At 44.2% G+C, this 25,800-nt stretch overlaps 1 protein-coding gene across 3 annotated transcripts in view; it reads right to left on the reverse strand.

The window, feature by feature from the left end:
• Window positions 1-1,708: 1,708 nt before the first annotated feature.
• SHISA6 (shisa family member 6) overlaps window positions 1,709-25,800 on the reverse strand; it is a 327,507-nt gene continuing 303,415 nt past the window's right edge. For 2 of the 3 annotated variants that reach the window (XM_050765002.1, XM_050765003.1), the window contains 2 exons: window positions 9,852-10,004; window positions 1,709-7,998 (listed from right to left, as the gene is read on the reverse strand). In XM_050765002.1, coding sequence (XP_050620959.1) covers window positions 7,448-7,998; window positions 9,852-10,004 — 704 coding nt within the window. In that variant the 3' untranslated portion in view covers window positions 1,709-7,447. Of the gene's footprint in view, window positions 7,999-9,851; window positions 10,005-13,882; window positions 13,940-25,800 lie in introns of all 3 variants that reach the window. The other variant, XM_050765001.1, reaches the window with a different exon arrangement.

The following is a 25,800-nucleotide window of genomic DNA, read 5'->3' on the forward strand; positions in this document are numbered from 1 at the left end:
TCCAAAACTCCTAGAATCTCAGCTTCCAACATGAGTTTTTTGTTGGCCTTGGCTTATTAATGATGGTGTATTAAAACCTCATTCATTCAGATCTCACCAATTTGGAATTAGTGACAGTGGTGGTCAGGGTCTGAATGGAGGTTTACCTTTGAGGACCAAAGAGAAAAAGCTGAACAAATAGTTAAAGTTAAGAATATTTAAAGGGAGATATTTAGCCTATTTAAGAAAATAGTCTTTTAAAGTATTTTAGAAGCACCATTAAAGCATATTGAGAGCTCTCTGATCCACAACTCTTGACCATTTTAATTTTAGTCACGTTATTCTTACATATTCAATAAGGAATATTTCCTGAGAGTTTCTATTAGGGAACATGTTTTAGTCTAATTTAGTCATTATGTTTAGGCATTATAATTAAATTACATTTCACCAAAAAAATTCCCCAATTCAGAATTTGGGTTTTTTTTGATGGGGATGAGGGTTCTTTCCAATAATGGATATGGATTAATGAGTTTTTCCTGTACTTGTAATATGTGTATGTGTATGTGCGTATACTTGCTATGAGTCATAATAGGTTAGACACAATAATTTACATGTAATTGCACTGCGATAGTGATTGTTATAATGAGTAAATACATTTCAGAGTATGTGTGGTTATGGGTTATAATGTACAATAATAAACCGGTTTGTAACTTTGTCCTAGGTAATGAATGTCAATGACAGGAGAGAATGAGAGGATTTTTGGAAATAAGTCAGTGCCTTCAATGAGAAGGATTTTATTTACAAGGGAGTTGGGGAGTTGGTAAGAGAGTGTGACTGACTGTGGATTCTAGGAACTGTGGAAGTGCTGAAGTTGGGTGTTTAGACAACTGTCCTGTTTGGCAATACTTTGTTTGCTGAACCTGAACCCACTGGTATTGAGGTTCTGGTGAAAATCCAGAAACAGAAAACAGATGACTTTAACAGCAAAAGTGAACATGTGCCAAAGAAATAATATTAAAAACATGTCCAGAAAAAGAGAATCTTCAACAAAACTCCAAATCTAAATCAATTTTCATGGTGCAATTTGATTCTCTGGGTTAAATGGCCTGGATACTTAACTGGCTGTACTCCAGTTACCCATGGTAACTACAAGAACTAACTCAAAGATCAGACTAAGACCTAATGTCCAAGAATATTAAATAGTTCTGGGCTAAATGAGGATGGATAAGGAGCCAGAACTTCTATTAGGTCGGTGCAAAAGTAATTGAGGTTTCTGCCTTTACTTTTAATGGCAAAAACTTTTAATTATAAAATAAAGCCGTTTCAACTTTTAATGGCAAAAACCTCAATTACTTTTACACCAACCTAATAATTCTACTTTGAATTAGTATACGTTGTCCATTGACACTTGTCCGAGGCCTGTCTTCCCACATTCCTCATAGTATTCATTGTAGAAAGCATTATTGTGGTTTACTTGGTAATCATAACAGTCACTCATTGCAAGTATAAACTTTTGTGATTTTTGTAAATTTATGCAGTTGTACAACCATCAGCACAATCCAGTTTTTAAAACACTCTTTTCACCGTCACAGTTCTCTAGCTCCTATTTGCAGTTAATCTTTGCTCCTGTCCCCAACTCCAATGACCTTCTGCACTCTTTCTTGCTTTTTAATTACTTTTGGTTTTGACTCTGTAAAAGTCAGCACCTGGCTACTTAAGGAGACACACATTATGTTGAAACGGCTTTATTTTTTAATCCATAAATATCTGTTACTGACAAAAGTGGAAAAATCCTTAAGACTAAATCTTACTAAAGTGTATTTGTTTACAGTACATGTAGAATGTGCTTTGACAGGTAAGTAGAACGATGAGATTTGTACAGAGAAGCAGTCACTAGAGCACTGCTCACCATGAAGCTTACGTATAAGTAACGAAGAAACTGCAAAGATACAGATAGAAAGGTACTTTTCATCAGTGCTACCATATAATAAACATGAAATTCATAAATTGGGCTAATGCATAAAAATGTTCATTAATCCCCCCTTAGGAAATTGTGTCCCCAAACTAAAAATATTACAGTAAGAATTGCTTTTTATTAGAGAATTTCAAGAATTCTTTACTACAAAATGTCTAGTTGAGTTATAGAACTAGAGGAATATTTGCCACTACGAAGCCAATGAATGAGTCCTCCCATGGCGTGGCATTCAGGGGTCACTGCAGGGTGGGCAGCAAAGTTAAGCAGGGTCTTCTCCTCCCTCAGGAGGGAGAGCATGAAGGAAACACACAGCCACAGCATTTCTCTGACTGATGGAAGGTTAATGTGTTTCCTGATTTACAAGATGGGTTTGATGATAACAAACTTGGACTCTCCATTCTTGCTTCGTAAGCCTTCACCGGGAGGACGGTAATGTCATGAGGAAGGGCTAGAAAGGTACTAGGATGGGGTGATTGCCCCTTCCTAGCAGCCCAGATAGTGAGTGATGCCTTCTCCTCCAGTTGGAATGGAGCCTCAGTGTCCAGACTTGGTCTTCAGGACGCACATTCCAGAGTGGGATATCATGATGTTCATTACCACACAAGAGCCTATGCACATGTCCCTCTGCAGCTTGAAATGAATTTCCCAGCTGCCCTCAAGTACAAACTTCATACCTTTGTGGGCAAACCTCCAGACCTTTCTCTCCAGCCAGCTCCCTCGCTGAAATTGGAACCGCCTCCCTCCAGCTATAAGGACCGTATCCAAAATGGAAACTCCAAACTCAGAATTCCCCAGAATTCCACAGCCACTTAGGATGGTTTAGGTGTGTCTCTACAAGAGGGCTTCCACGGCACACAGTTGGTGACCTATTGAATGGTTAGGCCCTTAAACTTCAGGTACGAGGGCATCGCTAGGTGGCCGAGCCCATCAGGTCCACCCCAGGCTCTAGTGAGGAGTGCGGTCCAGGACATCTGAGGACATCGCTGTGGGGCAGGCGTTGTGGGATGTGTGCAGCTCAGTGGAGGTGGGGAGGAACGGGGAGAGCAGGTGCTGGCAGGGAATGAAAGCCCTACAATGTAAAAGCTGGATGAAACTTCAGAGCTCATCTAGTCAAAGCCCCTCATTTTACAGATGGGGAAACTGAGGCACTGAGTGGGGAACATGACTCCCCCTCGGAGACAAAGCCAGGGCTGGAAGCTGTGTCTCCAGAGCCTCAGCCCTGTGCTTTTTTTTCTCCTAGAGTATGCTGCCTTCCAAAAGCAAATATAGAGCCCAGGAAGACATGTCCTTCATATTGAATTTGCCATTAAAATGCTGCATTTATAAAAAATAACATTTGAACCCTGAAAAATACTTCATTAAAACACAATGCGCTTTCTTGAAAATACTCCAGAGCAAAATCTCCCAGATTTGGAGAGCATGACAGGAAATGTATGTGGGAGGTAACATGCCAGCTTTTCGCAGGGCAGGCCTCTTCTGGAGTCCGAGTGATTGGCAGCCCTTTCATTTTTAACTTGGGTTAGGTGCACAGTTGCTTGTGGAAGGAATATGAGGGTGGAGGCTGGTGACAGACAAGGTATCTCTGAAGAAAACAGACTGAGTTTGATGGCAGGGATGTTGGCGTGGATATTCCTCCATGCTTGGAGACTCAGGAGGCCCTCAAGTCTTTGTGGACAAAGGCGGATAGGTGACATACACAAGCAGGAAGGGAGCAGGTGTTTTGAAGCAGTGGCTGAGAACCCTCAAGGATAGGAGTCTTTGGCCAGAGCAGGAGCTTCTTCGCTAACATTAGGCTGGGTTGGGAGCTTCAGGGGACTTGCTAGCCTCAGGAACCAAACTGACCATGACAGGCCATGACATCTCAAACCCAGAGCTCCATTCCCTTCCTCCCAGAGCTCAGATGGGGAAAGCCCTTGGCTCTGTGCACTGGGGTATCAACTCACAGGGGCAGGAGATGAAGGATACACCAATGAGGCAAATAGAAGACCTGAAGAATGTCTTTTTCTTCCATTGTTTTCATTGAGAGCTCTGATTTTTAGAGCTGGATATTATAGGAAGACCAGGGAAAAGAAATTAGGAATGGAGGAAGATAGAAGGAGGAAGAGGGAGATGAGAGGAAGGAATGAGTGACCTGGCATGGAAATCTGGGGTTTTCTGAAAATCAGGAGTTTCTGGAAGTGAGAGTGGAAAGAGGGGAGGAGAAATTTGAATTGGGGGCAAGGTTGGAACTTTCTAAGAGGCAGATGAATGGCCCAAGACACTCCCAAGACACTGGGGAGCCCTGAGGGCAGAAGCCCGGTTAAGAGGTGAAGGAATTCTTGGCAAAGCCTTTTTGACTCAGGAAGGCATGGAGCCAGGAGCCTGGAGCAAGACAGGGAAGGTGGAGGTGCAGGAGGGATTGTGAGAGCTTCAATGCCATCAGAGGCCAAGGAGACCAGGCAGAACTTTCAGGGCAGGAGGGAACCTGTGCAGATTCCATTCCATTCCTGTTAGAGCAATAGAGATGTGAAAGAATTAATAAAACAAGGAGAGGGAAATCTTGGGCTTTAGGCTTCCTTTGTGAGGTGGAGGGGGCTTTTACTGTAGGGGTAGATGGTACTTCTATGTATGACAGAGGCCACCAGCCTGCTTGGGCTAGAAATCATGGCATCTAGGTTCTAGCCCCAGAAGCCTCTTTTATCTGCTACATGAACTTGCCTAGTGATGTGGCTATGCTTGTTCCATAAAGATGGATGGGACAGCTGAATAAATGGGATACCTCTGTGTCCCAGTTATGACATAGTTTTTGGGATTTTGAAATGAGGGACTGAATTGGAGCAAGTTTGTAGACCTATCTCTATTTCTTTTTTCTTTCCTCCTTCCCTCCTATCCTCCCTCTCTCCCTCCCTCCATTCCTTGCTTCTAGACCCAAAGGTGAAGCAGAAGAAATCCTTGAAAAGAAGTAACCATTGCAGTAGAATTTTCCAACCCAACTGACATTAGAGACTTTCACCCAGACAGTGGTAAGGCTGGGATGAGAAATGTCTTGGAATCAACTCGTCAACAACCCCTGAGACAGACAGAAACCCTGTCAGAGACAGGGCTTGGGGAGGACCCCTGGGGAAAAGTGTCACCCTGGGGGCTGCAGAACTTGGTGCTGAGAAGCTTTGACACTGGAGATGGGATCAGCTTTCTGGTTTGGTGTGTACCTGCATGTAGACACCAGGGAGGGGCATTCTCAGCCACTCAGGTCCTTTCCCCTCACCACCAGCATCCTGCCTTCAAGGGACAGCCACAGATTAGAGGATTCAAAGGTGCTGGGCTCAGGGCCCCAGCTGGGAGCCACCTGCTCTATTCAGACTCACTTCTTCCTTTCCAACCCTCTTAGCCTCACCTTCTGGAACAAACTCTTATAAACCCCTGGGGACCAGCCCTTAAGAAGGTTTATGTGTCTGTGGGGAGGAAAGCGGAGAGGGTAGTCCTTGGCCTACCAAGGGTTACCAGGAATGCGTCCCCAGTGTGGGGGCTGAGGGTGGCTTTCACAACCCCCAACCTCCATCCCCCTAAGACCCATGTGATGGTTTCCTGTTCCTGTTGGGAAGCACACCCTGGGGAGGGGAGATGGAGATGAGAGCTTTGGAACTCTTGAAATCAGTGAAAGGAAACAGTCCATTGCTTTCTCTGTGGTTTGTGGACTTGGTTAGATTAAAAATCTCCAGGGCTGACACCGAGAAATTCTCCTTCTACACTCGCCTTTTTAAAGGGCCATGAGGGCAGAATTGAGGGCAGGTAAAACCCCTTTTATAAGGGCACTGCTGTTGGATCTGACTGTTTTAAGGATCACACCTTCACCCAGTAGTCTGGAGTTGATTCCCCCAGCCCCAACCCAGCGGGTGCCCTGGCCCTGAGAATGAGGGAACCCCTTCTTTCCCCCACCAGGCTCTCTGGTCTTGGGGGAGCAGATGCTGCTGAATTCACTGTCAGCTCCCCAGGAGGAACTCACACCATGCCCACCCCCAGGCTGGAGATGGGGAAGAGGCTGAGGTGGGCGGGCAGTAGTGGCCCCCCCAACAGAGCTGAGGACCATGGTCTACCAGGTGCCCCAGTGCCTGCAGAAAGGGACGATGCTGTGGGTACCTGCCCAGTTAGCCCCTAGGCCAGTCGCCTGGAAGACCATTGTTTGCTTTTGCTAATAGGTCTTTGTCCTTTTGATCCAGAGGAGGCACAGATCTGAAGAAGGAACAGCCAGGAGGAATGAAGTTGCAGGGAGGATGTGGGGGAACGGGAGACAGGCAGTAGGAGTGAGCTCTGAACTGAGCAGATAGACAGAGATGGAGAAGGAAGGAGAGGCGGACAGGGTGCAGGACAACCACCTCTCATCCTCCTTGTCTGGGGGCTGAAGAGCCCCTCTCTAGAAACCTCTGCCTGGGTCCTGCCGGAGGTGCATGTGTGAACAGGTGGAGCCCTGCAGGATGCAAATGTTGAGCCCGAGACCCTGCACATCACAGTGGCCCTCCCCACCCTGGCTCTCTGGCCACCGCAGGTGCCTCCTGGGAGCAGAGCAGGGATGGAGAAGGCGGCCTGAGTGGCAGTCATGGTCAGGTCTAGAAGCCTGGAGGGTGTGTGGAGATGATTGGGTGTCTGGGAGAGCCAGAACCCCATCGCTACTCCCCTCTGGGATGGCTACAGCCAAAACCCCAGAGAACTCAAGGGTGAAATCCTCAGGGCCAGGGGAGGAGCACAGCCCCCAAAAAGGACAGGCCCAGGGTCCTTATGGGTGGGCAGTCAGCTGGAAGGGGGCGGAGTTCCCACCAATGGGGAGGCAGCTGAAGGAAGGGAACCCCTCTGGGTTCTGGGGTTGAGGGGAGGGGGCGCAGGGCCAGGATTGGGCCCTCAGGGGTCAGCAAAGGAAGGGCCACTCAGTGGGGACCAGAGAGTTCCAGCAGGCAAGAAAAGAATCATTATTGTGCTTATGGACACAGCAGCTCCCTGGCTCTGAGAGAGCGAGCAGGCAGTTTTTAGGCACTAGAAGATTTCTGTGATGCGGTTCTAGGTAAATGAATGAGACCGAGTAGCCTATTCGGTCAGCCCACTGATTGGACCCACTGGCCCCTTCAAACCCAGACAGCTTCGGACCACGGTCAAGCAAGGGTCTCTTTGCTGACAGAACCTGCAGCTGAGTCCCCCGGACGGGGAGAAGGAGGCGCGAGATGGAAAGGGAGTTGGAGAAGGTGGTCGGGGGTGAGAATGGGGCCTGGCCCCCTCCTCACTCCCCGTTGACTCTTCTGGAGGAGCAAGGGCGATTGCTCTTGGTCCTGGATCTAAGCATATTGAACCAGGCCATCGGGGCTCTGTCCCCGGGGGTATGGCTTTTTGGGCAAAGGTGGCCCACCCCCACTTCCTACAGAGGGGACGAGGGAAGGGAGAGTGGCAAGGCTAGAAGCTCTGCTCCCGGCCCCTCCTGGCCCCTGCTCTGCTCTGCCACGCCCAGCAGCCCCGGCCCTGCCCCGCCGGTCACACGGTCACTTCGGTCTTGCTGGCTGTGTAGCAGGTGTGGTGGCCCGGGATGTAGTGCAGCTGCTCCACTGTGTTGTGTCTGCGCGAGGCAAAGGCATGACGCTTGGCTGCCGTCTGGCTCTGGCCCAGGGTGGCGTACGAGTTATTGGAGGCACTGGGATGAGAGTGCATCTTGCTCATGCGGTAGCGGTCCAGCACGGGTGTGGACACAAAGACGTCCGTGTGCGAGATGGCCCTGGACAGCGACTGCTCGGGAAAGGTCGTCCGCTCTGGGGACAGCAGCGGGTCCTGGGAGTGCAGGCGCTCTGTGGAGAGCAGCTGCTCGTCGGACAGGATGCGGTCGTATGGCATGCTGAACTCATCTGCCAGGCCTCGATCCGGGGACAGGACCCTGTCCTGGGACATGGCCCGGATGGGCCGGCGGGGTCTTTCCCGTGGCAACGGCTTCTGTTGGGACATCTGGATGACATTGAGGGGGAGGGTGCCCCGGGCAGCCAGGTCAGGCAGGTGCCGCCGCCTCATGTAATACTCGTCAGCCTCCTTGTCGGCTGCAGGGGAGAGACAGAGTGAGAGAAGGCAACTGGGGTGACCCTGCAGCCAGGACTCAGATAGAACTCTGCACCCCTCCTGCTCCAGCACAGACCTGTCAATCTTCAGGGATAATACGGTCAAACTTCTTTAGTTATGTATTAGGACCTGGAGGCTCAGACGGGTGAAGGGTATATTTTCCCATTGAATGTGCAAACCATTCTCTGGGGGCTTGTTAAATGCAGATTCTAATTCAGTGGGTCTGGGGTGGGCCCAAGAGTTTGCATCTCTAACAAGCTCCCAGGCAATGCTAAAAGTCTCTGGTACATGGACCACCTTGAGGAGGGATATGTTAAGGGACTTCCTCAGAATCCCCAGCATGTTCAGGGCAAAGTTGATGGCAAGCTCAAGTCCCTGAACTCCCCCTGGTCCTGGGCTGTATCTACCACACCACGGTCCTGAAACAGAATGGCCATCTGTCTTACTAAAACATCCAAATAGCAGCTCCAGAAGCTTTCTGTTGAGGTCCACAGCCAGCCTCCTGCTAGAATAAAGTAAGGTGCTCAGACTAGGAAATACTTGTGAAAATGTTTAACTGGTACCTTAGGAACATCATAACACCTTCTCTGTAGTAGCAGGCAATGCACCGAAAGCTAATACATGGGCCTCCAGTCCCCACACAGCCACATAATCAGCCTACACACGCTCCACCTGTGCCCGTAACGCAAGCGGGTTGGAGTAATCTTAGATGTGCGCCTCATTTAGGTGCTCCACCTTCCTCTCTATCCAGCAGGCCCTCCTAAGCTCACACTGCTCTCTGTACCCTTGAATTTGCCCAGAACTTGCATGCTACACAGACACCTACTTGAACTTGCAGGTTATACATAAACCTGCATTGCTCCGAATTTCAGAAATGAGGCCTCCTACACATGGCCTTCTAGATCTCTGCAAAAGTGTGGGAATTCTGCCTGCTCTTCAGTTGACGCAGCGGGATTGCTGACGGGTATCCTTCCTCCTGAGCCAAATTTCATCACCTCGGGATGATTCCTCAGGTTATCAGACAGTCCCATCTCTAGCTAGAGACTCTGCGTTTCACTATGGAGGTGGCTGATGTGGACTTAGGCTGCACTGCTGTCAGGGTAGGTTACCCTGAAGCTTTCAAGCAAATGCTCACCCCTTGAGGCTCCTACTGCCATTGGGTGATCATCGAAAGAGACTCATGGGAAAATGAGATGAGAAGGTCCAAGGCCAGAAAGCTAGGGAGGAAGAGCTGTCCTTTAGGGAACTTTTTTTTGACATTTTTGTATCTTCAACCCATTGATGCCCAGAGTCTCCCCGGACTCCAGAGGCAGAGCTGGCATCACTGGATAAACTGGACTGGACGGATGAAATGGGGTGTATGCATGGGAGGTGAAGGATCTCAGGTCCTCAAGACACTGTTGGCTGGGTTGGAGAGGGAGCTGGTTTGTGGTTCTCTGGGAAGGTCTCAGAGAAAGCTCTGGCCATTGCTAGCCTCTATCCAGTATAGGGTATACAGAAAGGAAGGCCCATGGTTTGAAGAAGGCAGATGTGTGCGGGACTGGGGGAAGGCTTTCTCCTGCAGTTCAACTGGTGCATGAGTTGGAGGGCTGTCTCCTATGGGGATGTGAATCTGAGGATTCCATGGCCTTCTTTCTATGTATGGGAAGGATGGACTTAGTCCATAAGAAACAAAAACTAAGAGCTTATCTATTCTCTTCTCCCATCCTGCAACTCCTTCTTTATTCTTGGGATTCGACAGCTGTCCTATGGGGTATGGGGCAAGAGAGTGTGGCCTAGGAAGATATCTTGGAGCCCCAGAGACAGACCTCAACTTGGGGGAAATTCGACTTACTTAGCCTCTTCAGAGACGAATACTTGCTGGGGTTGGTCTTTACTGCAGACTCGTAGGATGGGGGCAGGTGGGCCAAGTTCTGGAAAGAGCGGGAGAAGGAGAGGTCATAGGGCTCGGTGGCTGATGTTAGGATGTTGTTCATCCGTGGCTTCTCTGCAAGAAAAGGGAGGGGTGTTTTGTGTTAATGAGGACCATGTCTGTGGCAGGCAAAGGGGACAGCTATAGGTTCTATTCCCCTGCTTTCTGCCTCACCCCTGATTCGAGTCCCCATCTGCTTTCCTGGACCTCCTCCATGCTTGGACATAGCTTGGTGATACTGTTGACTCAGTTTCCCTCATGCTCAGTTCCAGTTGTCAATAAGCCTAGGGGCAGATGCTGTTTTAGTCACCACCAAGAGATTTTACCATTCTGTGAATGAGAGACTCGACTCTTGAGTCTGCGGAGGGAATTCTCTCTCTCAGTACATCTCTGGGTTATCTGCTGAAAACGTAAGCCTGATGGAGCTGAGGAGCATCATAAAAATCATCTACTTCTGTATAAAAGTGCCATCCTTTTCCTAATAGCTTTAGGCAAACCTAGCTCTCAGGCTCAGAAAAATCTCAGTTGGAGGACATGGAGTGACTTCTGTGATTTATGTACCCATAGAAGAACTGGGTCCTGGACGCAGCTCCACTGAGACCCAACCCATGCTCCGTCCATGGCATCCTTGCACAGCTCATGTAGCCCCTTTTCCCCTCTCCAAGCTCTGCACTTGACAAGCCACAGTGAGTCACAGAGCTATTTTATCTTACTCTGATTCCTTTCTCTGAAGCCCCCTCTAAGCTTAGCCATCTCTAAGCTGCTGGAGGAAAGAACCTAGACAAAAATGCATAGCACATCATCCCTACTTTCTTCTTCCTTCCCCTGAGTTAGAGCATTGCGATGCAAGAATCTGAAGAGATGGAAAGGAGTGTTGTTCAATGCCAGACCTGGGGAAAAGAATGGAAGGAAAAGTGGAAGAAAAGGTGAAAGGGAGATGAGAGGGTGGCTGATGGGAGCACAGTGCAGTGTGTGCTGAGCTCAGGGCCAGATGAGTGACACAGGAGAGGAGAGGGGGCATGCAGGGCTAGTGAGGGAGGCAGTGAGGATGAGGGTACAGAAAGAGCTGGAGATCCTGGGGAAGAAGACCAGCATGCCTCAGTGCTTCATGGACTTGAGGAGGAGAAGCCACAACAAGAATTCAATGAGTGGCTGCCATGGGAAATGGGGGTACCATTCCCAGAAGTGAGGCAGTTGGGCAGCTGTAGTCTCACTGTGTCATTCCTCAATCCTCTTTGGTTTGGGACACCTCAAGGCCAAAGAAGTTCTGAGAGGGGGCAGGCTCTAACTTTAGACGAATGTGCAGGAGGACTGCCATACCTCTTGGCAAAGAGAGTGCAGAACCATGGAAAGCATGAATTCTGTGGACTGTGTGAGAGGTGGGAGAGAGAGAAGCCCTCCTAGGCATTGTCCAAGGGCAGCCCCAAGCACCGGGGACTCCTGGCTTCCCTATCCCTTCCTGCCTTCACTGTCCCCCCCAACACTGGGGACTGAGCCAGGAAAGCTCAGCCAGTGAGCTGGTGTTCATGCCAGCTTGGGACATATGTGAGGGGGGTGAGGGGTGCTCTACATCCCCATCAGAACATGCTGTACAGAAAGAGCCTCCCTGGCATGCATCAGGACAGATGCCAGGAAGTGGAGTGAGCAGGAACTTGGGAGTGCTGCTCCTCAGAGTGGGTAATAGCCACTCATCTCTCAGCACTTATCTCTTCACTTTGGCCATGCTGGAGAAGAAGGAACCTCCTTCTGCCTGTTGGCATTATGCTCTCAACAAGGCATCACTCAGCTCACCCACTTCCAAATGCAATCTTCCTGGATACTCTTGTTCTGCCACTGTGTTCCAGAACATACCCCTGAGCCAAGGCCAGCTCTCCCTTGCCTTCTGCCTTCATGGGATCACCGTTGCACAATCTCCCTCCTATGGCAATGCCTCCTTTACTCTTCTCTATGAAATTCCCCCCTCACTCAGGACATTTTGCTGTGCCAATGTCCCATCTTTTTAGCCTACAGTAGCTGTTCTTTAAGCCTGTATTGCTCTTCTAGTCAGTTCCACCCAGTTTAGTATCTAACTGATCTCTAATAATTTGACTTGAGTTAGGATTGTGGATCTCCAAATATTGCAATCTCCTTGACAGCAGGGCTTTGCTTTCCAATTCTTTTGATTCCTTCATAGTGCTTGGCCCAGAATAAGGATCCAATTAATGCTCTTTGTAGAGAACTAACTAAGTAGACTCAGGCCCCCTCCTCTCTTGATAGGCACTCTGCCAGCTCCTGGGAAAGAAGGGAACATCCAAGAAAGCAATGCAGAGAAAATTCTACTCTCACTACATTGTGAGCTGCTCAAGGGCAGGGACCAGGTCTCATCAACTCCCATCTCCCTGCACCGGTTGGAAAAGAGAAGAGAGGAAGAGAAGGAGGGAAGAATGGCTCCTACTGTTGTATTCAGGAGTCTGCTTGTGTTGGCTCCTTCTGGGGAAAAATCAGCTCAGTAGTTGTTCTTTCAGAGTGTGACTGAGCAAGTGGGAGCTCTCCTTGCATGCCTTTTCTGACTCTTCCTTTGGCTGCTTAATTACTGTGGGCATCCCCCAGGCTCCCTGCCTTTGCCTTCTGCACTGCTCTTTCAGTGCAGAGTGCCCCCACTCCTGAGGCTTCTGTTACTGCCTCCAAAGCTTGACTCACATCTTCAGCTCTAACCTTCCTCCAGACTTCATGTCTGCATTCCTGCCTGTTGAATATTTTTTTCTTGCAAACTCCAGGTGTGCAGATCCAAACTCACTGACAACTCCATCCCCTATACATACTGGCAGTTTTTCTGATTCCTTCGATTGTGTTAATAAAACCCTCATTTTTCTAATCAGTGTCATCATTGGCTCTCATCAGCCATATTCAGTTAGTAAGGAAGTTTCTCTAATTCTTTCTTCAAAAGGTTTCATATCTCAACCGTCCTTTCTTTTCCCACTGTCAGCATCACCACTGGTATCAACCTCTTTTCACTGATCTCCCCAGTTTCTCCCAGTGCTAACTTTTTAGACCCCACAACCTGATAAATCTGATCGTACTATTGCTTTCATCATTTATTTCCACCTGGAGCATAGCACATGAAAATATTCTAATCTCCTCCTCCTAATTATAATATCCCTCAGCTTCAATGCTGAGGCACACCATAATCTGACACGACAGCGGTAGGTCTCTCTACCAGGTGGCCTGTAGGATTTGTCATTGTTTTGAGTTTTTCTCTCACTAAAAGCTTAATGATGTTTTCACTCTTTCACAGGAAAGAGACAAACATGACTGATAGAACATAAGACAGCCATGTACATTGTGAACTATCAAGTCTTGAGCAGGTGCCAAACATAGGTTTTCTCTGTTCAGCTGTGATCTGGTGGGAGGATATTATAACCTAAGAGGGAAACATGGTTTTATAACCCTTGGGTACTATGCTAACACTCCTCCACTCAACAATTTTCAGCCTCTTTTTTTTCTGCCAAGAAGCTGAAGCCCAAATCAGTTTTGAGTTTTATCAAATCTTAATTAGTTTGGGGAGGATCAATACAGTTTAACCAAGTCTCATGTCCTTCGTAAATGACATCACAGATAGCTTTGAGCAAAGGAGGGTGTTCCACTCCTTGCTGTGGACATACGGAATTTACGACTGTAAGAAGTGATACAGGTGGTAAGTAGAAATGGGTCTGTGGCAAGTAGAAATGGGTCTAGCCCCTTTCTGTTTATGTCAAGGGATCATTTTGATATCAGAGACAGAAACACCAAGGGGAAAATAGCCTACAAGATAAGAGCATTGTGGCCCTGGAGGAGGGTGGGCCCGTGGCTCCTTGCACCTCCTTAGCTTCAGTGAGTTAATGACCATGTGTTTGATGCCCTGATAGGCATCCGTCCTTAGACTGGTGCCACTCGAAATGAGGAGGAAATGCAGAGTGCTCTCAATCATCTCTCACCATGTGGCGGGATCTGGGTAGCACTGCTCAAAATCGGATGGCTATATTGATGATCACCTGAAAATCATAGAAAAGAAATTTTTAAAGAAGAGTTCAGGCATTCCACCATCTCTCCAACATAACAGCATCTCTCTTTACCTCTAATGTGCTTCTCTGACTTAAAGGAAGCACTTTTAAGAAAGGCAGAGGTCATTGTATGAGGCTCCAAGAAACGTCCCCTGCTGTTTCTGTCTCTCTCCTTCTGCAACAGGGCTTCCTCTGTCACCATGGTGACCCACCCACATCTCTGGAGGAGGCCAACCAGCCGTAGAGGCTTTGTAGGGATGGGTGGAGGAGGAGAAGGATGGAGAGTAGGGAGTGTTTGGCAGGTATGCGTGCATGCGGGCATGCATAGGGTGGGGGAACTAAGCAGGGGAAGCAGATTTCTTTGAGCGTTGGGTATTAGGGTGTGTTTAACCAAAATGAGGGTGCCCTGACTTAAGGCGCTTCCACTTTACAGGACTTTGATTTGTCCCTAGGCCTTTATACAGGAGGGTCTGGATGCACCCTGAGATGCAGCAAGATGACCTGAGCTGTCCACTGCCTGAGATCAGCAGTCCTGGATTCTAGGCTCTGTCCTGCCTTTAACTGACACAGCCTAATAGTACAAAAGCATTTCCTTTATTAATAATATTCCACTTAGATGGAATAATCCACACAATTAACACAGTTACAGTTGCCAAAGCCTGAAGTTCAAGGCGTTCCAAAAGCTTTTACAATTGTTGGAATGAGAATGTGGCTGACCACTCCAGTGCACTCCGGCATTCTATGATTGCTTCAGCTGAACATTATGTTCTTGTTTTTCATTGTTGCATGTAACTGATTTCAACTAAAGCAAAGGGAAGAGGAGGCATGAGGCCCTTGCTTTAGTTTACCTAAACTGCAGATGACAGCCCTGTCCTTCTTGCAGTCTAGAATTTTCATTTCCTTACATCTTGTGACTGAAGCCTTCTTCCCTGCCTTTGGCCTTATACTCTGGCTAGTCATTCCATAGCTCCTACACTATATTCCATTTCCCTTTCTATTCTCTAAATACCAGGGCTTCATAACACTCAGGCATCTTAGTGAAGACTTCAGCTCTACTCCAAGGTTTACATCCACTTGCCCAGATTAATAGTTCCCAAATCTACAACTCTAGCCTGAGGTCATCTTGATTTGGAAGGTTAGATTTTATGCTTATGGACATTCCCTTGAAATTCCTACCCTCACCCAAATCATTAAGTCCCAAAGTGAGCTCTTCATTTTATTCTGGTGTCCGGGCTTCTGTCCATGGTACTGATGTACCGTGGGCCTGGAATGTGAAACTTCAATCATCGTCACCATTTTCCTCCTTTCATCCTCCATATTCAGTGTATCCCGAAGTCTTCTTCGCTGCAGCCATCTCCTAAATCCAGGCCCACAATATATCTTTTTGTCAAGATTTCTTTTAGCTCTACTCTCAATTTCCAAGACAAATCCTGTGAATTCCTACCAGACAAAATTTCGCAAACCAATGGAATCATCACAGCATTCCCTTGCTGAAGGCTGGACTCTAAATAGTCAAGCATACAGGGCTGGGTGTGGTGGCTCACACCTGTAATCCCAGCACTTTGAGAGGCCAAGGTGGACGGATCACGAGGTAAAGAATTCAAGACCAGTCTGGCCAACATGGTGAAACCCTGTCTCTACCAAGAATACAAAAATTAGCTGGATGTGGTGGCATGTGCCTGTATTCCCAGCTACTTGGGAGGCTGAGGCAGAAGAATCACTTGAACCTGGGAGACAGAGGTTGCAGTGAGCCGATATTGTGCCAGTGCACTCCAGTCTGGGGGATAGAGCAAAACTTTGTCTCAGAAAAAAAAAAAAAAAAGTCAAGCACACTATCCAATGTGGGTGGGTTTGGGAAGTAGGCCACAATTTCTCACATGAAGATACTGTCCCTTCCCAAGACAGATTAGGTTGAAGCCAGGGAAGAAACTATTTGCCAAAGGTTGAACCAGTTCTACACTAGACCTGAATTTAAGCAAGAAGAGAGAATCCAGAGAGATTAAAAGACATTTTTTTCTTGCTTGTCCTCCAGAGGCAAGAAGAAAACTAGTTCCAATGAGGTTTTGTTGTCGTTTGGTGTATTTGTTTGCTTTTAAGCCATATGGCAGGATCACAGAGAAATGGGAGAAACCCAGGTCATTCGATCTGGAGTTTCTGGAGAGTGGCAGTTAGCAAGAAACACTTCTAGACTTCCATCTCAGAGTTTAGGTGTCACCAGGAAAGGGTTATTGATAACTCAGATTCACTTAATAATTGCTGATAACCAATTATGCTTCTTGATCTGTGCTGAACACTTTCACAGGCATTTTTAAAAACTCATTCACAGTGATCTTCATTTAAATGGGGACTGAAGTAGAATGAATATATATTATTGGCCTACCATACCTTAGTTGAAATCTTTATTGTAATTTTTTTTTTTTTTTTTTTTTTGAGACGGAGTCTCGCTGTCACCCAGGCTGGAGTGCAGTGGCCGGATCTCAGCTCACTGCAAGCTCCGCCTCCCGGGTTTACGCCATTCTCCTGCCTCAGCCTCCCAAGTAGCTGGGACTACAGGCGCCCACTACCTCGCCCGGCTAGTTTTTTGTATTTTTTAGTAGAGACGGGGTTTCACCGTATTAGCCAGGATGGTCTTGATCTCCTGACCTTATGATCCGCCCGTCTCGGCCTCCCAAAGTGCTGGGATTACAGGCTTGAGCCACCACACCCGGCCTCCAGATGAAGTCACAAACAATATATGTCTTGATTTACAAGTACAGTGCTTTTCCTTTTGTTTGAATCTCACTTAAAATGTTTCATTAACAGCAGATTTTTCCTACCTTGGCATTAAGGAGAGCATTTTTAAGTTAAGTATAAGGATGAGAATAACCATAAAATAACCACTGTGACATTTTGTTGTATTTCCTTTTATTTCCTTCCCCTTATAAATGATTATATGAGTGCTTACAGATACCCTCAACCCCGACTCCCCCACCTAAATAGTATTGCAATGAATAATCTTGTATATGTGTCATTTTGTACACAGACTGTAGTTCTTACAATGAATTAAAATAGAGTGATTTAATCTTCACATGTGTGCAAAATGACAATTGTGTGAGACAATTGGCTGTGGCATTTTTATAGTAGTAAAAGCAATGAAACCACCTAAATACTCATACATGCATGTACTTATGCACACAGATAAAAATATCTAGTTTTTGGTTATGTAATCATGCTGCATATACTACTTTAATCTTCTTCATGCCTAATGAATAAATGAAAGTGTCTTGAATGTATTTTTATGTTTTGAAATATTATTTGAAACACCTTATATGGTTCACAATATTCTTTCTATAGAATAGTCTATTCTGTATGCCTCTATATCATTTAAGCATAATATATTTAAGCATAACATATTTAAGCAGGTCCCCTATTTTTGGTATTTAAATTGTTTTTTTTTTTGTTTGTTTTTTGAGACAGAGTCTTGCCCAGGCTGGAGTGCAGTGGCGTGATATCAGCTCACTGCAAACTCTGCCCCCCGGGTTCCCGCCATTCTCCTGCCTCAGCCTCCCGGGTAGCTGGGACTACAGGCACCCGCCACCAAGCCCGGCTAATTTTTTTGTATTTTTAGTAGAGATGGGGTTTCACCGTGTTAGCAGGATGGTCTCGATCTCCTGACCTAGTGGTCCGCCGGCCTCTGCCTCCCAAAGTGCTGGGATTACAGGTGTGAGCCACCGCGCCCGGCCTTTAAATTGTTTAAAAGTTTAATAATGTTACAGCAAACAACCCTGAGCACACATCTTTGGTGATGTCTCATTTCCTTAGCCCAATAACTAAAGGCAGCATTTCCAAGTCAACACACTGTCAATTGTCTAGCAATGTGACACTATTCTGTGACACTATTCCTCACATCTAGCAATGTGAGGAAATTGATAGATTTCCTCATATTGAACCATTCATCTGTCTATTACTGAGAAATATCTTATTTGATTCTGGTGTCTTATTATTTTATTACAACACTGGATTCTATTTTCTTGTGATATATGTGTATATATATATGAAATATGCATTCATAAATAAAATTTGTAATTTTTGTGCTAACCCCCCATCAAGCTTTTGTATTAAGATAATTTTGTAAAACCAAGTGAATAACATTCCATCTTTTTGTATGCTTTGAAACAGTATAGCATGAAGCATCTGGTTTTTGGATGTTCAGAGGAATGCAACAATAAAAATGTGTAGTGTCTTTTCGGGGGGTCCTTCTATTGGCACAGGGCTAAACGCTTGGAGGGAGATTGTGTTGTCATTGCCAGTTTAGAGATAAGGAAACTGAAGTTTGGGGAGTTTGAATATGTTGCCGAATGTTGCGTAGTTAACAGGTGAAACTGGGATGTGAACCCAGGCAGGCTGGTGCTAGGCCCACATTCTTAACTATGTAATGTTATGTATACTGCCTTCCCATACTTGGCGACATGATCCTTGCATGGTGATTCATTCAAGCTTTCCAATTTCTACATTCAATTTGCAATATCAATGTTTGTTTTAAAAAAATCCATTGGACATTTTAAACTTCATTAGCTTAAAACTAAAACATCACTCACAAAAATCTCCATATATGAAGTTGGACCCCTTTTCTTCTTAATTCTCTGTGTCAGTGTTTTGTGGATTAGTAATTTATTCATATTATTATTCTCTTTCACAGAATTACCTCCTATACATATCAGTTCTATAATGTTTTAACTCTTCCAATCATTATTTTATGCTTTTGAATTTGCTAATTCCTGCCTCCTAATTTTCTTTGGTTTCATTTGTAATTGTTTTCTCATTTCCTGGCTTGAATCTTTGATCCATTTATTTTCACTCTTTTCTGTTAACAATATAAGGTCTTTAACTATGAATTTCTCTCTGGCACTGTTCCATGAGCAACAATACACAGTGTTCTTATTGTTGTTATATCCTAAATGATCTGTAATTGCAGTCTTGGTTTTCTCTTTGACCCAAGAGTTATTTAGTAGAGTGTTAAAATTCAAAATGTTTGGGTTTGTTCGTTTGAACTTTTGCCATTAATTTTCTATTGTATTGTACTGTGGTCAGAGAGCAGAGCCTGTACAAGTTCTGCTTTTTGGAACTTACTGAGATTTCCTTTGTGGACTAATATACAATCAATTTTTGTAAATGTTTTATGAGTACTTTGAGAAAAGATACATTTTCTTTTGGTAGAGTACAAAAATGACATATACCTATTAAAGCAGATACCTATTATATCTATGAAATCCATTATTCAGTTCCTCTGCATCCTAATTCATTCTTTGCCTACTTAATCTCTCAAAGACTGAGGGCAATGTGTTAAGGTCTTCCACTATTCTTGTGTTCCCTTCCTCTTTCTATTTGTTACAGAATTAGTTTTATATATTTCACAGCTACATTATTCAGCACAAAAAGCTCATGACGCTGTGTCTTCTTTGTTGCATGTACCATTTATTGACATTAAATAAACCTTTCTGTCCTTTTTTTTTTTTTTTTTGAGATGGAGTCTTGCTCTGTTGCCCAGGTCGGAGTGCAGTGGTGCAGTGGCACAATCTCGGCTCACTGCAACCTCTGCCTCCCAGGTTCAAATGATTCTCCTCCCTCACCCTCCCGAGTATCTGGGATTACAGGCTTCCACTACCACATCCAGCTAATTTTTTGTATTTTTAGCAGAGACATGGCTTCACCATGTTGGCCAGGCTGGTCTCAAACTCCTGACCTCAGGTGATCAACCCGCCCCAGCCTCCCAAAGTGCTGGGATTCCAGGCATGAGCCACTGTGCCCGGCCCCTTTCTGTCCTATTTAATGCCTTCTTTTTGCCTTTAAGTCCACTTGATCTGACATTTATTTTGCCATCCAAGCTTCCTTTTTGTTTGCACTTGCCTGATAAACTTTGTCTAGCCTTTTATATCTAACCTTTCTGTGTCATTTTATTTTATGCTTATCTTTTGATGACAGAGAGAGAGTATTCTATCTCATGTGGTACTTCATGGGTTATCCAATTAGCTAAAAGGGATTCCTCATTCTCATAGAATGGTCCTTCCTTCATTGGAGTATCTTCTCTTCTCTGCTATAGTTGTGTAGTATGATCATGCCTTCTCCACGAAGCCCAGACCCCAGATGTCAGGGCTACTTGACCAAGGATGAGTGCTTGACTTAACCTAAGTCCATTCAAGTCCCTACTCCAGAAATTAAAAATCATTATAAGAGAGAGTTTTGGTGTCTCTGTATGACTGTACTCATGACACATAAACTAGGTTGCTATGGGCACTCATGTGGGTTTGGAAGAGATAAAGTCAGTCTTTAGAGACTGGGGCATATTGTATTTTCCAAAAATGGCTACAGTTATATTTCTAGTCCCACATGCTCTCCCAGAACCTTGCCATCCCCTCATTAGATAGGACTTATTTTCCTGCTCCTTGTAACTGGAGGCCCGTGTGACTGTCTCAATGAATAAAATACAACAGAAGTAACTTTGCACGACTTCCAAGGCTAGGTGCAAAAAGTGTTACGACTTTCACCTGGCTCTCTTTCTTTTGGCACACTCAACCTTAGATTCCAGCTGCCAAGTTGTAAGGAAATCCAGGCCACATGGAAAGGATACATGTAAGGGCTGACAGTCCCAGCTAAGGTCTCAGTTGACAGCCAACATCCACTGCCAGCCCCGTGAGGGAACAAGACTTCAGATAGTTCTGACCCACAGCCTTCTAGCTGTCCTACCTGAAACAACTGGAATGGAGATGAGCCATCTCCACTGAACTTGGCCCAAGTCGCAGATGTATAAGCAAGCTAAATGTTGTCTTTATTGTATCATTTTTATTTGGGGATAGTTGTAGTCTCACATGCAACTATAATGAATAATACAGAAAGAGCCTGTGTACTCTTTGCTCAGTTTCTCCATTTTGCAAAAATACACTACTCAAAATCAGAATATTGGCATTAACACGGTTAATGTACAGAACATTTCTGTCAACACAAGGATTCCTCTTGTTGCCCTTTTATAGCTGCACCCACTTCCTTCCTGCACCCATCCCTTCCTTAATGCCTGGTAACCAATAAATCATTCATTTCCATAATTTTGCTATTTCATGAGTATTATAGAAATTGAATCACACAGTATATTAACTTTGGGATTGGGTTTTCTTTCAGCAAGTGTAATTCTCTGGAGATTGTTCCAGGTTGTTGCATGTGTAAATGGTTCATTGCTTTTTATTGATGAGTAGTGAATATTCCCTGGTATGGATGTATCATACTTTTTTTTTTTTTTTTTTTTTTTTTTTTAAACCATCGACCTGTTGAAAGGCATATGGGCTATTTTCAGTTTGGGGATATTGTGCATAGAGATGATGTCAACATTCATGTGCAAGCTGTCATGTCAACATACAGCTTCATATACCTGGAATAAATACCTAGGAATGCAATGACTGAGTTGTATGGTAGTTGCATATTTAATTTTTAAAAAGTCTTCCAAACTGTTTTCCATAGTGACTGTACCATTTTACATTCCCACCAAAAGTGAATGAGTGATCCAGTTTCTCTATATCCTTGCCAGCATTTGGTGTTGTCATTATTATTATTTTTTTAATTTTAGCTATATATACCTTAGGTATGTAATGATATCTCATTATGGTTTTAATGTGCATTTCCCTTATGGCTAATGATGTTGAACATCTTTTCACGTGCTTGTTTTTCATCTATATATCTTCAGTATAAAGTCTTGTCATTACTTCTGCTCATTTTAAAATCAGATGGCATTTTCCTGTTAAGTTTTGAGAGTTATTTTTATATCCTAGATATTAGTCCATTATTAGATACATGGTTTGCAAATAGTTTTTCCAGTCCATACCCTGTGTTGTCATCGTTTTAGTACAGTCATTTGCAGAGCAAATGTTTTAATTTTAAGTCTGATTTATCAATTTTTAAATTTTATACATTGTGCTCCTGGTATCAAGCCTAGGAACTCTCTTCTATCCCTGAATCCTGAAAACAATTCTCATGTTTTTTTCTTAATGCTTTATAGTTTCATATTTTACATTTAAATACATGACCTATTTTGAGTTAATTTTTATATGAGGTAGGAGACTTACGTTGAAATTCTTTTTTTTTTTTTGCTTATGAATATCCAATTGTAAATACCTGATCTATTTTGAGTGAATTTTTATATGAGGTAAGAGACTTACGTTGAAGTATTTTTTTTTTTTGCTTATAAATATCCAATTGCTCTAGAATCATTTCTTTTAAAAGATCATCTTTTTTCCACTAAATTGCTTTTGCACCTTTTTCAAAATATCAGTTAGATATATTTGCATGGGTCTATTTCTGAGTTTTCTATTCTGTTCCATTTATCTATATGTTTGTCCCTCTGCCAATGCCACACAGTTTTGATTACTGTCGCTATATGATATTTCTCGAAATTGAGTAGACTTATCCTCCTACTTTATTTTTCTTTTTCAGAATTCTTTTAGCTATTCTACTTCCTTCGCCTTTTCATATCAATTTTATAATAATATTGTCTATAGCTACAAAAAATCTTGCAAGGATGTTGGTAGGAATTACATTGAATCTGTACATTATTTTAAAGAGAACTGGCATTTTTACTCTGTCTAGTCTTCCAATACCTAAACATGGCACGTATCTCTATTTATATTGCACCATTTTAATTCCTTTGACATTTATACTTTAAAAATTATTTTCTTAGTGGCTGTTCTAGGGATTGCATATGTGTCTCACCTCATCACAATCCTCAGCATTAACTAATTCCAGTAGAATGTAGGAACTTTGTTCCAATACTGAATCAATGAATCCTCCTCCTTTGTCTTATCATTGTCATATATATTACATCTCTCTCTCTATGTATACATATGTTACACCCAACAATGTGTAAAAATTATTGCTTTATATACTTTTATATCTTTCAAAAGTTAGAAGACACAAGAAAAATATGTTTACAAAGCCTCTTACATTAACCACATATTTGTAATTTCTGGTGTTCTAAATGTCTTCCTGTTTAAATTTCTTCTTTCTTGATAATAAAATTTTAAATTTATTACCAGTGGAACTGTTTCTTCTAATGAAATCTTAGGTAGAAGCCCAATTCAGAAGACAGATGGAAATAAAGCTGCTCTGGATGAGGCAGAGGTTGATTGAGTAGGAAGAGTGCTCACACTCCATCCTAGACACTATTCTTTACACAGTGGTCCTTGAGGCACCTGCAAGCAACCCTCAGGTATCTCTGAAGCCATTTTGGGAAACGCTGTCCTAGAAGCCCCTTAAGTGACTGCTTTGATGTGAGAATAAGGTGGTCTTCACATAGAATCATGTTGGCCCCCATCTGAAGGAGGCAGAGGAAGGCACTGAGCTTACACTTAGGCAAGAACTGCAAAAGGTTCCACATGGAATCTTTCTTTTTTTAATTTCTGAAAATGTGTCAGTTTGAGGCAACAGATAACTCCCTTTATCTCAGGGTAAAATAATTTTAGAACCTATTTCATCCTTCTATAAGATGTTTTTAATACTGAATGACTCATCCCAGCCAATATTCTAACAATTAATATGTGTGAATTCAAATGTGTGAACTCAGATGAGCTATGTCTTAATGTCTGTTTCTTTTCCGCCTGAACTTTCCTTAGTATTTCTTGTAATTCAGATTTGCTAGCAAATAATTTTCTCAGTCATTGTTTGTATGAGAATGTTTTTACTTCACTTTCATTTTTGAAGATTAATTTTGCTGTTTGTAGAATTCTTGGTTGACAGGCTTTTTTTTTTTTTTTTTTCTTTTAGCACTTTGAAGAGGTCTTCCCAACTGCCTCTGGCCATTGTTGTTTTGGTTGAGAAGTCAGCCATTTATTGTACTGCTGCTCCTCTATATGTGATGAGAAGGCAAGGGTATCTCCCAGTGCCCCAAATCCGCCGAGTCTCTTTTGACCACAGTAGCAGTTGCCAGTACTCACAGCCTGGCTGACCCAGGTAGAACCTCTGTGCTGACTGATCAGCGGGGAGGGTGGAGCAAGCTCTGGACAAGAATGTCTAGAGCTAATAAACCCCTCACTGTTCTTACCTGAAGTTCAGCAGTTGTTCAACCATAAATGCTTCTCAGATTATTGTATACCTTTGGTCAATTTCCAGAGCACTGAAATGGCTGTTTTTATAAATTTTCTCTAGCTTCATAATTGCTTTATGGGGAAAGGATTTGCCAACCTTTTTACTGGGGCATGACCAGCTTCACTGGGGTTCTGGGCATAGTCTCCCCAGTCATCCTCTAGCTTCCTAGTACCCTGGAGACCTCAGTGCTCAGCCAAAGAGATGCTAGAGGGAAGTGGAGATGAAGGGGAAGCTCTGGTTGTATCCTCAGTCCCTGGGTAGCTTAAAGGCATCTTAAGATTTTTTGGTATTAGTAAAATTCCAAATACATTTTAGGTTGAACATTTTGTATCCTGGGAGAACGATATCTGTGTCCAGATTTCAGACTCATTCATACATATTAATAGTTAGAATACTGACTGGGATGAGTCATTTGGTATTAAAGATATCTCGTAGAAGGGGGAAATAGGTTCTAAAGTTCTTTTGCCTCAAAATAAAGGGAGTTATTTGTTGTACCAGACAGACACATTTTCAGAAATGAAAAAAGAAAGATTCCACATGGGACTCTTTGCAGTTCTTGCTCTAAGTATAAGCTCAGTGGCTTCCTCTACCTCCTTCAGGTAGGGGCCAACATGATTCCATATGAAGACCACCTTGTACTTACATCAGACCAGTCACTGAAGGGTGCTTCTAGAACACTGTTTCCCACTGTTAAAGCCACTGTTTAAAGGATAGTGTCTAAGGGATGGAGTGTTAGCATTCCTTCTACTCACCTGACCTCCGCCTCACCCACAGCAGCTTGATTGCCATCTGTCTCCTGTACTGGGCCTCTACCTAAGACTTCATTAGAAGAAACATTTCCGCTGGTAATAAACTTAAAATCTCTTGGTCAAGTTCAGCTACTGCATTTTATAGGTGAGAAAAGAGGTTCAGAGAAGTGAAGTAACCTGTCCAAGATCAGAGAGTTGGTGGCAGAGACAGGACTTTGCCAAGCTTGTACTTTATTCATTATGCGTCATTGTCTGAAAGCTCCCATGCTATTTACAAAGTGTCTCTGTGCTCTGCAGAAGACACTCCAAGAAGGTTTGTGTTTTCTGGTGGCTGTGCATCTCATTGTTCGTAGCCCTTGGGTATTGGTATGTATCTGGGTTCCATGAAATACCTTCTCTGAACTCTGTAAGAATGGGTGTGGTTCTGAGTTTAGTAAGTTTTGAATCCTGCATACTATATCCTTCCTCTTGGATGTTTACCCTGCATGTTAAAGGTGCTGAGAAGTCTGACTATAAATAACTCATTTTATTAGTTATTTGACCATGGAGCATTTTTTTTCACCTAACACAGTCAAAGTATAGACAGGAGACATATACATCCATTTGGATATTCTGGGGGGACTTTAACAAAAGGACTACATTCAAAGGTGTGAGCAGGGTGTATGGAACCCCCAAGAGACACTGCAGTGCCCCTGGACTAGTAGAAGTGAGAGCTTTAGCCAAACCGGGCCTGGGTGATGAAGGAAAGGAGTGGCTTCTGGAACCCAAAGGCAGGGAGAACTGTGTACACAGGGCCCTCTGATCTTTAGTTAAGAGACATAGCCAGACCCCCATGAATGTACAGGAAGGCAGCCTGGGAGTGAAGTGTTCCAACTTCACTCTCCTCCATCTCTCTGCTCTCTTTTGGGGATTCCCCATTTATCAAACCCAACCAGCAGCCAGAGAATGAGAAACCTAGCAAAGTAATACACAGAGGTCAGCATCCAGGAGCACTGAGAA

Source organism: Macaca thibetana, chromosome 16, assembly GCF_024542745.1.
Source record: "Macaca thibetana thibetana isolate TM-01 chromosome 16, ASM2454274v1, whole genome shotgun sequence".
Lineage (NCBI taxonomy): Eukaryota > Metazoa > Chordata > Mammalia > Primates > Cercopithecidae > Macaca > Macaca thibetana.